The sequence below is a fragment of the Ilyonectria robusta genome, assembly GCF_021365365.1.
Source record: "Ilyonectria robusta strain PMI_751 chromosome Unknown BGZ61scaffold_7, whole genome shotgun sequence".
NCBI lineage: Eukaryota > Fungi > Ascomycota > Sordariomycetes > Hypocreales > Nectriaceae > Ilyonectria > Ilyonectria robusta.
In genome coordinates, this window is record NW_025764441.1 from 671,469 (window position 1) to 684,046 (window position 12,578).

Sequence of the window (12,578 nt, forward strand, 5' to 3'; positions counted from 1 at the left end):
TCCGTTCTTGTAAGATATTTTATCCTACATTGGTGGATTTGTATGTAAATGCGGTTGTGTTCAGACTCTTATGGCCTGGGCCGCTGTTAGGCAGGTGGGGTCTATGCGTGAGCGAGACGAACAAAAACAGTTCAAGTGCCCATCTTAGGATCGCGTGCCGTATAACCAACCCTAGTCTACTACATTAACCTATAGTGTTCCTCCCATCTCTTCTGCGCCTTCGTCACGATGCTGCACCAAAGTCAGAACAACTGACATCAAAATATCGGGCGCCGAGTACGGCTCCGAGTCCGGGGGTGTGGATCAAACTTCCCCACACTCCTCCGGTGGCAGAATTGGAAACAAGCTACGCATCTCGGGCTGCTTGGCCAACCAAACGTCACAAACCTTCCTAGGTAACTTACCTTGTGTTTGTTTACATTTCCAAGGCCGCGTATCCATCTCCCATGAATCGCGTCCCGTTGTTGGCAGTAGTCCTACAGTATTGCAATCCTTGTCTACACTTCACGAGCCACATCCAATCGTCTTGGGTCCAACCAACCATGCAAGTTGACTGATAACTGAGAGAAGAGGGTGTATTTATTAGAGATCATAGTCCCTGTGACTCAGTTTCATAACTAAGAAGAGGTTGATTTTAGGCCGTCCATGTGAGGAGTTGCTTATACGCGGGAAGCAAGCGAAGACACTCGGTGACTTTAACACTTTGTCTATTTATCCTGATGTCCTCCAGACCAGCTTGTCCTATCGATCCTACAGACCATAACCTCATCCGCGAGTAAGAGGGGTTATTCATCCATAACTCCATCGCCAGGCCACGCATATTGTATTCCCCGTTTACCCAAGTCTGCAACGTAAATCATCTTCATCATGTTGTTTCTGCCTAGTCTCGGCTCATTCATCTCAAGACATAATTCAACCCATTCGAGCATATTTCCAATTCATATGCTGGACGCTTCCTTGAAGCATTTGCCAAGTATCCGCTCTTCCCCGTGTGCACTTGCCCACTGCCTGTGCTGTGCCATGCTCTCTCCCCCCTTGCCCCCTGAACGCCATGAACCATGCCAGTGGGACAAGTCCATCCCGGCTTCGCCATATCCCCAAAATTCACCAAACGCCCTGTGTTGGGTATACCTGTTCCAGCGGGCGAACCCGGCCAGCCTCTTCTCTGGAATCCGCGTTTACGCCACCCTCATCCTGACCCGCGTAATGTGTCCGCGTACAGACACAGCATGCAGCCATGGTGTGGGAGCATCCCTCCCGAAGCGGTGCGCCAAGGTGTGCTAGACATCCTCGTGGGCGTCTTTTCGTCCATCGTGGGGGGAATTGCGTGTGGTATCGGAAGCTGGTCTCGTAACTATCCTCGGATTTCGTTGCTCGTCATTCGATAAATGGCTTTTTCTGACCGCCCACCATGCAAAGGCCGAGGGCGCGTAATGAGTCTCGATCGTTGGCGAGTATGATAGTGCGTGCTGGCAACATGGGGTTGTTAGGATCCACATGTGAGGCGTCCTTGGCGGATTGTTCAATGGCGTCCATTTCCTCCTTGCAGCCTTGTTGGTCGAGTGGGCAGATAACGATGGGTTGGCGGAGATTGACGTCTCGAGCACCGCTGAGTTGAACCTAGAAATGTTAGCGAGGAGTAAAGCAACGAAGGGAGAGGACACCATACCTTGATGTTGAGGTAGAACTCGATCTTGTAGAGGGTAGAGGTAGTTGTGAATGACGTGACTTCGTAGAGGGGGAACTGAGGCTTTCCTCGCTTGATGATGCCATCCGGATCTCGGAGGTCCTTAGAGGGGAAGCAAAGGCCGACGTTTGTGGCGTAGCCAGCCTCGGGCATTTTAGTTTTGACGACTTGCACTTGTTTGGAGATTTTATTCGTCTTTTTCGTTGGCTCGTCGCCCTCGGGGTTAAAGGTTATTTCCTCTTCGATGGTAAGTGTGATTTTGTCAATGGTGACACGCTTGGCTTTGCTCATCCAGTCGGCGTTGGGAGATAGTTTAATATAGACGGTGATAGGATCGCTCGGGCCGTAACTCCAGCGGGGGAGGTTGATTCCGAGGTGGACAATGTTGTCGTTGGTGACGAGCTTGGATTCGGGCTTGTTGTACATGCCAAAGGTGGAGAGTGTGTCGTAACGTTGTAGGGGCATGGGGAAGCTGTACTTGTATTGGCTGCTATGGCCTTGTTGGATGGTGACGACGAGCTCGTAATAGGTTTCGGCGGTTCGGCTGGGAAGTTGGAGTGAGGCTGGGGGGATTCGTCGGTTTGTTTCCTCTCCACCGCGGCCGAAGGGGATAAACAGGACAAAGGGCAGGTCCATGGCGATGACCTTTTCTGCCTCCTTGCCTGATGCGCAGCGGAAGAGCAGAAGCTCCTTGCCAACGACATCGGTCGTCTCTCGGCGGGGAGTGCCCAGGTGTCGCTTGGTGAGGCTGTCGGCGTCGGGGTGGATGGTCTCGCGGCGCTGCAGGCATATTCGGACGAGGGATATTGGAACGGGCATGGAGAAGCCCTGGCCGGGGCGGATCTCGACCTTGCCTTCGATGCGCGGCTGGAAGAGTCGGTGATGTCAGCATGAGGTCCGTCGAGGCACGAGCGCCACAAGGCTTTGATTCACAACGACGGCAGAGATTCAACGTACCAGGGTCGCCGAGATACCGGGATAGCCGACGAGGAAACTACTATTCGGAGGGCCCGAGACCCTCACGCTGGCGGGCGAGGCCATGACGGAGTGGTGGAGATGTCGGGGTTGGCGGAGGGGAGGCGGCTAGGCGGGCGTGATGGGGCCGCGGCGTTGGTGGTGAGAGCGGTCTCGCCGGGAGCGGAGACAGGACGGTGTCTCGCCGGGGGAGAGCTGAGGTGGGAGCCGGAGCCTGTGGCAGAGCCGGAGCCAGAGCCAGAGCCGTGAAGCAGGCGATGCGACGCTCATGAATTCAAGGCGGAAGTCGAGGCTGGATCGGCGGCGGCGGGAGTGAGGGTCTGGGCGTGGGCCAGTTGCAGGTGAGCGGACGGCGTCGCCAAGGCGGAGGTGGGGTATTGAGGGAGTCGCACGCGAGACAGGACGTCGACGGGCCGGGGCAGCATCACAGAGCGCGTGGGCGGGCCGGACGGAGGAGGAGGAGGAGGAGGAGGAGAGATGAGAGATGCGACAGGGAGGAGAGCGGCGACTGCGACTGCGACTGCGACTGCGACTGCGACACACGGGAGGACGCAGAAAAAGCAGAGCCCGGGTGGAGAGAGGTAAGGAAGAGTGTGGGATGGATCACAGGATGGCCCAGGGTGGAAGGGCTGAGTGAGAGAGAGAGAGAGAGGTGCTGGGGTTACTGGGTTACTGGGTTACTAGTGAGCTATGCAGATAGTATGCCTACCTTACCTATCGACCTAATTGCTTAGGTACCTACCTACCAACTAGCACCTGCGGGGACCTTGCGCGTATGGAGATCAACCCAGCTCGGGCGAGTGACAGCGTCCCAGCCGCATTCAAGACAGCCTGGTCCTGGGTGTTTTTAGGGCGGGCAGCCGTACCGAGGGGGCGATTTGTGGGTGTTGGCCCGCTACGACACCCCCGTCGCAGGGCGTTCTGGGGTTTGTGGCTTCTGGCGCGCGGGGGGTCAGTAAGTAAGCACGGGCGAGCACAGCAACCAACAGCAGACAGAGTACCCGCGTGCGCGGCAGCTGAGGGGCAATTACTGGCGCCTGGACAGCTACCTATCTAGGTACCTACCTGTAGGCGTCACTGGTGCACCCTCGAATGTAACCTGGAACCCTCTTCCGCGTCTTGGCCCTGTGCGCCGTCTTCGCCCTCCCGCGCGATACCATTCAACCAGACGGCTGTCAGCCCAGCCTATGACGCTCTCGGACAAGTGCCGCAGCTCTGGTGCCAGCTGTCGCAGTGGTGCCTCTCTCGGGTCTGCTCCAGCATCCACAAGGCGATGGAGTCAGGCCCCAACAGTGCTGTAATATACATGGTCTGTACATGGTCTTTGTACAACCAGGCCGCCTTCCTGCAGCCCCCAGCTGATGTGACCTGAAGAGCGCCGTCATCCCTCTCCTCTTCCGCCGCCTTCTCCGGTCGCCTTCTCCCGCCGCAGTTACTCTTGCAGAGCTGGTTTCACCAGAGCTATCAACCCGTGCCCTTAGGTTGAATCAATCGACGGCAGCGGCGCTCGCTAAGTCGCGCTGGATTGAGACAATGATCGATCCTTGGACTCGGAGAGTTGGCAGTTGGCTGTTGGCAGGGTAAGCATAATTACTGCATCCGTCCACAGACGCCTTGCGTCGTTCGGAAGATCCGCTGCTGACAGGGGTTCTCTCCACTGGAACCCAGTTGGCTCAGCACGGGCCTCACTTCCCATTTGCCCATTTGCAGTCGGTTGTGGCTGGTGCGTGCGGGTATGCTGCAAGTGAGACACATCTGGCTGGGCCGGATGCAACGAGGCACAGCCCCCACGATGCTCGGAGAGTGAGGCTGAGGCATGGTGATTTGGATTCTCGTCGTCTGCGCATTGGTTCGTCATCTGTGGAGTATGGGGCCAGACCGGTGACAGCCAGAGCTGAAACAATCGGGACTTTGGCTTTGGTTCCTTGTGTTGGAGGGCCGTCAACTCGGCTGAACCATGCCGCCTCAGGCATCAGCAAAAGGCCAGATGCACTAGCCACACTCGTTCCTGGCCCTGACTAAGCCACTCGGGAATCGGAAAGAGAGGTTCGAACCCTGCATCCAAGAAATCGTCTCTCCAAACTCGACCCCATCAACAAAAGTCTGCATTCACATTATTCAAAGCCACTCTGTATTCGCAAGGTCACATAATCCGGAATCTTCGGTCTCATATCATACGCAATTCGAGGGGCTGAGCCAGAATCCTCTCCCGTGCAGCAATTGCAACCTAGCCACGTACATCGACTGTTAGCTGCGACAACGATCGACATGGCATTACTCTGAGTTGGTTGTTTCATCATACATGTCCAGGGATCATCCTCGCCCGCACTGTCGTCCAACCAACCCCAATCTACAACCAAGCTTTCTCCAAACTCTGAAAGCACCCGTGTCCAGCTGAATTACCGCCCACTCTCTATGGCAGCCGCCGTGGCTCCACCAAGAACGACTTGATATCCGATCCATCAATCAGCGTCGTGATACTGGCCCCCGGCCGACCCAAGACGTCAACGTCGCGCAGCCTCCTCGCGTGTCCTAGCTCGTGCTCAAACACGATGAGCCGGGGCCGCTCCGTGATCTCCACCTCCACCGGCGCTTCCTGGCTCAAAATACCTTTGTGCCATTCGTTCCGGCGCTGCCCCGGCATCCGGTCCGCGCCGAGAACGTCCCTCCGGTCCTCGCCAAACCACGGCGTCAACCCCGGTGCACACGCCGAGTAACACACCTGGAACGGCAGCATCCCGGACAACCGCATCTCGGCGTATGCCTTGCCTCTCCCCGCAAGCGCCTTTTGGCTCACATCTTCGCCCTGCTGCCGCCGCTTCTCAAGCACCTTGGCCGTCAGTCCCCCGCTGTCGCCCTCGATTAGCACGTCGGAGCCGGGCATCACAGTTACGGGGACGATCCCCCCCAGCTCGTGTCGCTCACGGGGCCACACCGGGTTGTCTCCAACCAGCGGCGTGCCGTCGTGCTGACACACGTCGACGCGCATCTCGAGCATGGGCATCTCAATAATTCCGTTGGCCGTGGCCATCGACATTTCAGTCTGGGGCGGGTACGCGCACAGGTCAATCCCAAGCATGGTCAGATCGGTCTCGTGGAGTGACGGGACGCTAGCGCCACTATCGAGGTGCATCAAGAAAAAGCATCGTGGCCCGTCGGGGTCGTCGTGTCCTCTGCGTTGCAGACCCTCCATCTGCTTCTTGGAGAAGCCGGCATGCGTAGGCGTAACCGGAAGAACCTTGCCCTGGGATGTTTTGTTCTTGGCCAAGCTCCCTCCAAATTGGCCCAGATCTGGCTGAGCGCTTTCTGGTTCAATTAGACGGCTGTGAAAGGCCCTGACGCGGCGGAAGCCCATGGTTATGTTCCATCCGTCGGAAGCGCCGTTCCAGCACTTGGCTTTCTTACTCGAAGGCTGTGCCCACGTTGCTGCAAGCAAGTGCCCCGGCTGAGTGTTGCCCGCGGGTGCCAGGGGCGCCTCGAACCAGAGCCAACCAAGGCCATGGTCTAGAAAGTAGCGGTCGAGCCTCTTGTCCCTATCTACGGTGAATGATTCGTAGGTGGGACAATAGTCTACAACGGAGCCGGCGTAGACCAGCGTCCACTTGTCCCAACATAGAATGCGCCCATCTTCGTAAGCGTCGATGGCTGCTTGGATGTTGACTTTGCCGGCTTGGCTGGCGCATCGCTCCAATGCCCCCTTCAGGACTTTGATGCGACCTTCGATTCGATCTCTCTTCGTCGATTCGAGCTCCTCACTATGCGTCGTATGCGGTGAGCCGGAGACACGCGGAGTGGGAGTGGGGTTGTACAACTTACACAGGCACCAGGTTCTCTTCGCTCTCGTCCAGCTCATCGCGTTCCCGCGTGACCTTTTCGAGCTGTCGTTCAAATGATGACAAGTCTGCAAATGTTTGCGTCTCGCGGGCGTTCCTGAGAATTGCTTCCCATTGGGCCACGAGTCTGTCTGCCTGTTCCAAGCGGCTCAGCCCTTCTCCGAGAGATGCACCAACCGCCAGGGGTGGTTTCCAATCAGAAGGAATCGGTCGCCGGGTGCGTCTCAACGGCTCGCCTTCGTCAGGGATGGTAGGTCTCGTCCAAGGGGGACTCAGATGCTCCGGGCTATGAGGGCCAACTGGCTCAGGCCTTGGAGCACTTGCGTCTTGCCCTGCACTCCGAAGTGCTCGCTGCCGTTGATGCATTTGCAGACCTAGATTTAATTCCACATTTGCCGGGCTTCTGCCTGGACGCCAACTCTCGCCGGCAGCAGGCTGCTGTGCCGGCGTTTGCGAGAGTTTGTCCTTTGGGACGCCATACTCGTGAGAGTCAGATTCCGCGTCGCTGGCCATCCTGCACAATTCCGTCAGCCGCCAAACAAGTGACTTGACCAATGTGTTTTGGTCGTCTCTATGGCAGCTGTGCGGCAATTGTAGCTGCACCATGACCCCTTTTTCCTGAGTTCCCCGTGCTTCTTTACACACCGTGGCGTTCCATTTGTGACAAAGAACTCCCCCGCATGCCAAATGTAGTCGCGCTCAATTGAAGCACGCGCCCCCAAGTTGACATCATTGAATAGGTTCTCCCCATTCTCTCGCCAGTGGCTGTTCCCTTTCTTTGTTCCTACTATTGGTGGTTGTCACGCGGTGGTGACATTGGTACGCCTAGATGACCATCTACTGTGCCGTGCTTCCTGCAGGGAGAGTTTCTTTGATGCTCGAATTTTGAAAGAATGCTCTGCCTAGATATGATTGTTAATGAGCATGTTTCCTCATCTACTCGCCTCCCGTGCCTTTGTTTGCTTCCAACCAGCTCTGGAATTGTTGTATAGATTGCTCGCATTTGTTGACCGCAATTCTCAGCAAACTTGGCCTTGCGGTTGATACGCTGAGCCGTTGTCATGGCGGACCCAATGGAAGAAGATCTTCTAGTCGTGAGCCTAGAAGAACAGGCGGCAGAAATACAATTGCTCCGTAAGTTGAACACCCGACTAAGCTCTGGTTGAAATACTCATGAATCAACTAGGCGATGCTTCCGACTCTTTTCAGGTTGGCTTTGAAAGTCTCCCTCCACAAGTCCAGATATCGCATACCCGCTTCCAACAAGATGAGAACTTCGACAGATTCTACGACGAACTGGATAGATTCCTCCGGAACCACGACTTGGATGTGTTTCTTGTTCAGTATCCCGATTTCCGCCACACAGCAAACAAGCTGTTTGGCAAGAAATATTCCTATCTTGCCGGCCCACCTTTAAGTAAGTTCCCATAGGGTCCCCACCGCAATGCTGCCGTTAACAATCGCAAACCCAAAGGTGGCCCATCTCCTCGCGTTCCGGCTGTGCAACGTGCCGGGTTGTTTAGCCCGGAGTCAGATGAGGAAGCAAACTCGGGATCAGAACAGGCGGGTACAAAAGAACCGTCACGTAAGGCTCCCATCAATTTCAACGTGCAATCTAAAAGCTGATCCTGTTAACAGCAATTGGAAACCTGAGAATCTTCAGGACCGTAAGTTCTGCCACTTTACATCTACCGCCTCGACGGACACGATCACGAGATTCAGCACGCATTCCGACTCTTAGGCTCACGGGAAGCGCCAGCTCTGAGGGCGCGCCGGTCTCTCCTCCTCCCGGGTCCAGTGAAGACATCATAATGCAAGGAATGGATGCCCAGGGGGACTCTGACATCACCAGGTCCTCTGGATCACAACACTCGGAAGACATGCCCGATTATGAGATCTTAGGAGATCTGTCCGATATGGAACTTGACAGCTCTCCAGAGTCAGATTCCCAGGGGTCAGGCAGTTCAGACTTGCTCCGAAACTGGTTGCAGCCAAAGGGCATCGACACGTCTGGAGATGTGAATCTGCATGACTACAAGGGCTGGAAGATCGAGGCTCCCAAGATCATGCTCACCCGCGCCAAGCACTTCCTCGCCGACGAAGATGTGGACCGCACCGTTGACTGGCCGCAGAAATTCGCCGAGCTGGACGAATACTTCTCCTACCTGGACCAAAACTTCCAGGGTGAGGACTGGGGCGATGACCTCAAGGAGGCTATGAACATGCTCCGCACTCACTGGATTTTTGAGCAGTACCACTACGGTCGCCCGGAGCTCACTCTCGATTTCCCAAATGTGTGGCCCGACCAGAGCAAGCGGTTGCCGCAGATCCCTGGCCCGAACTTCACTATGGAGGCTGAGGACCTTAGTGATGCTCCCATGGGAGAGCGGAAGCTGATCCTCACCAAGATCAAAAGCGCACACGACTTCCAGTACCAACTTCCTCGCGATATCTTACAGATCTACATCGACGCTTATGTGTCTGACGCCCGGAAGTTCTGGAGCCCTCAATCTAGAAACCCGCCTGCTGCGGGAAGCGAGGGCGCCGAGGAACGACCAGAACCCCCACCACTCAACATGGTCAAGTGTGATAATGAGTACTACGACCGATGTATTCAAGGCGGCATGAAGACAACGTCTAAGCTCATGAAGAAAGAGTGCAAGTTCAAGTTCTCCAGGGACGACATCATCCAATCACCGACCGGTCCTAGCCAGCTCAGCGTTCAATCCCTTGAGTCGTTCGCCAAGTTTCGCGGTGCTCGGCGAGCAGCTCTTGAGCAATGTCTGAACATATTCAACAACGCCGAGAACCGCCTGGTCAGCAGCTCTTGGGACACCCTCATGCTCCCGCCGCCCAAGGTGCCAGAGAAAGCGCCAGGCATCCTCTTCACCGGACTTGAAGTCACAGACATTCCCAAGGATGAGGCCCGAGACCCCCTCAGCTATACCCTAGCGCGCAATTGGTATGTCAAGGAAGACAACAAGTGGGCTCAGTGGGTGCGACCACACTCGATCAAAGAAGTCTATGGGGAAAGGCTGTGGAGGCACCGCGATGATCCCATCGTGATCCTTCCAGTGAACTACAAGGGCCCATATGTGGAACACTTCATGGATATAGAGATGAAGAGGGTCTTTGATCTTCTGCGGGCGTGTGAAATTCTGCATCAAGGGCTGCAGAGAGCTCAGCGGCGGGCGCCGCGAGATTTCCTCGCAGACATCCTCAAACTGGTCGAAAGTGGCATCAACAACGAGGATGCAGCAAAGTTGAACTTGAATTTCCGAGACAACGAGTATCGACGAGAAAATGAAATTGACAAAGGCCCGCCCAAAAAGAAAGAGCCTATCCCAGAATGGCCTGAACCTGATGAGCCGGCGGACGACTCATCCGAAGTTATTGAAGAAACTGACTTCTCATACCCATCCGATAGTTCTGAAGAGATGTCTGAACACAATTCCGAGTCGGATGAAGAATTGCCCAGGCCCAAGGAGTCTGGCGGCAACTTGATGCATCTCCGCCCAAAGGAGGAAGAGTGGTTGCATTTTCTCGGGGGACCGTCCATCAACAAGAAACTCATCCACGAAGAACAAGCTTCTGGTCGCCTTGAGCTACTGTTCGAGGCTCGTGTAGATGAGATGTTCGATGACATTGACCCCACAGCGCTTTTCCGCGACACGAAGCTCGTCACACTGGATGAGTTTCTCGCTGAGTTAAACCGAGGGGCTCAGGGGCCGGTACGACGGCACCAGTTCTCGGCCCAGGACGCGATCAAGCATGCAAAGCGGCTATCCAAAAAGGGGAAATTACAGTATGTCAAATATTCAGAATGGTGAATTATGCTAACATGGTTAGTTTCGGTCATGATAAGAGCAATGAGGCTGTGGTTTCGCGTCCTGAAGCAACCTTCCATCCCGAGGACAGGGTTCGATGGCTCCCCTCAGACAAGAATCATGAAGAAAGGAGCCCGGAAATGGATGAAATCCCATATGAACGCCCAAAAAAGCGTCCGCGTGGCAGTGACAGCGACGCAGCTTCCCAACCTTCCACTGATTTCACCATATCTACAAAAGTCTCCATTGACAAGCCTGTGGACTATGGAGAATACACTGTCGGGATGCCTAGGCTCAGGAACATCTACACATGGGAACAATGCTTGGCTAAGAAATCCAAACACGTGGATACCCTGGCAAAGACTCAAAACTTCTTGCGATGCCTGGCTTACCGCCTCGGAGCTACCTTGCGCCAGATGCGGAAGAAGCACAGAGCGAATCGACGCCACCTCACCAAAAGCAAGAAGCTGGAAAACAGAGACTTCGTCAAGTCTGTCACCGGGTACTGGCTCTGGGATGCGGCGCATTTGCCAAACGACCCGCACCATAACGTGAACAGCAATAACGTGAACTACGTCAATCAAGCCATCACGCCCAAGTTCGAAGACGTGATGAAAATGGCCGATCCCGAGGCAGACCGCACGAGCCCGTGGGAATCGATACGCACGAACATCATTCGTGAAGCGTACGAGAACAAAGACATGCTCCATCCAACACGTGTGGTGTCCTCCAAGGGCGCGGATGGGAAAACTCGCGACGTGACTACCCGGCCAGCCGTATGGACGTTTGCGCATCCAGATCACAGACCCAAGGCGCGGCAGTTCTGGGATATCAACCGTTGGCCTCTGCACTTACAGAGCAACGAAACACAAGAGGCCATTTGGTCTTCTGGTCCACGACCTCCCTCAGTGGGGAGAAGAACTCCCTCTGGATCGTCGAGTCCTCCTGACTCGCCTCCATCTCGCCCAGGGAAGGTTGTGCAGTCTTCCGGACCACAGCCTCCCTCGACGGTCTCAGGAGCTCAGCGCTCACCACGCCAGGAGATTCGCCCTGGAGTGTGGTCGTCTCATTATCCTAAATCCAAAACTGCTCCTGAGAGGCATACGGCTCAGTCCCGCACCCTCCTGGGCGAGCTTCCCAGGGAGATAACCACCCGACACCCGAACCCAGAGAAGTCCACTCAGCCTTCCGGTCTACAGCCTCCCTCAGTAGGGTCAATGGCTCAGGTGCAGAGAACTCAGCGCTCACCACGCCCGGAGATCCGCCCTGGAGCGTCGCCTCGGCGGTCCAATGTCAAGGCTCCTCCCGAGATACCTACAGTTCAAACCCGCACCCTCCCGGCCGAGTTTTCCAGGGAGATTGACATCCCATACTCGGACCCAGACGTCGGGCGCCGGGGCTTCAGGGTTGGAGTTCCGCAGTTCTGGGCCGGGGACACGCCCTTGCAAAGAAAGGTGATGGAGGACACCGCCAGGGAAGGTAAGTTGAATGACGACGAAAATGCAAGGTACGTTGCTAACAGGAATGATTCAGCCCTTGAACCGCCAGAAACTCGACAATCACTCTTCTCAATACTCCGCCGCCGTCTGGAGCCGGACGACCCCACCGCCTTGCCGGAGGTCGATCCAAGGATCATCCCGAAGAGCAAGCCACGAGACCCAGCTCCGGAGTCCGAATCTCCAGGAGAATCTTCAGGGGAAAGTTCCCATGACGTTGGAGAGGGACCCCTAGATGGCGCTGAAGAGGAATCTCGAGGATTTGATGAGCCTCAGAGGATGAGTCACGATGAGGAGGAGGAGGACTTGTACGATGTCACTCCTCCGGTATCACGCCCTCCTTCGGCCGCACCTACGTCTGCGCCTGCTGTGAATCCTCCCTTCTGGCAACAAGTTGGACAACCTATGCTCTCGCAGTCGCTGAATCTACGGATTGTCAACTCGGATTCAGGGCAGTCTTCGGGACAATCTGCTGATGGTGACATTGATCTCTGACAACGTCAATAACTCACTGCTCTTTGTTATCAGACTCCCTTCGTAGCTGTGGAGAATAACTTTCACTGTCTTTGTACGGATCAGTTTTGTGCGTTAGTTAGTTTGGCTCTTAATACACTATTGGCTGGATCACAATGGCTCAATTCCGTAAAGGACGCAACTTGAAGGATTTAATTTTCATTCAGAACAAAGCCATTATTTTCATAGCCTCAATCCGATGTCCTAACCAGCCAACCATGCAATGAAACACAATGGATCGTGACTC

At 55.4% G+C, this 12,578-nt stretch overlaps 3 protein-coding genes across 3 annotated transcripts; 1 reads left to right on the plus strand and 2 right to left on the minus strand.

The window, feature by feature from the left end:
- Positions 1 to 1,377: 1,377 nt before the first annotated feature.
- On the minus strand, positions 1,378 to 2,728 carry BGZ61DRAFT_492815 (uncharacterized protein; the record flags this gene model as incomplete). The annotated part of the gene is made up of 3 exons (XM_046250577.1): positions 1,378 to 1,620; positions 1,670 to 2,554; positions 2,645 to 2,728. 3 exons carry the CDS (start codon positions 2,726 to 2,728, stop codon positions 1,378 to 1,380), a joined length of 1,212 nt encoding a protein of 403 aa, XP_046105990.1.
- Positions 2,729 to 4,752: 2,024 nt separating this feature from the next.
- Positions 4,753 to 7,008, minus strand: BGZ61DRAFT_587113 (uncharacterized protein; the record flags this gene model as incomplete). The annotated part of the gene is made up of 2 exons (XM_046256469.1): positions 4,753 to 6,417; positions 6,479 to 7,008. The coding sequence occupies 2 exons, from the start codon at positions 7,006 to 7,008 to the stop codon at positions 5,076 to 5,078; spliced, it is 1,872 nt and encodes a 623-aa protein (XP_046105991.1). The 3' UTR covers positions 4,753 to 5,075.
- Positions 7,009 to 7,556: 548 nt separating this feature from the next.
- Positions 7,557 to 12,313, plus strand: BGZ61DRAFT_530968 (uncharacterized protein; the record flags this gene model as incomplete). The annotated part of the gene is made up of 6 exons (XM_046253643.1): positions 7,557 to 7,629; positions 7,682 to 7,912; positions 7,970 to 8,080; positions 8,134 to 10,300; positions 10,345 to 11,801; positions 11,856 to 12,313. 6 exons carry the CDS (start codon positions 7,557 to 7,559, stop codon positions 12,311 to 12,313), a joined length of 4,497 nt encoding a protein of 1,498 aa, XP_046105992.1.
- Between the last annotated feature and the right edge of the window lie 265 nt (positions 12,314 to 12,578).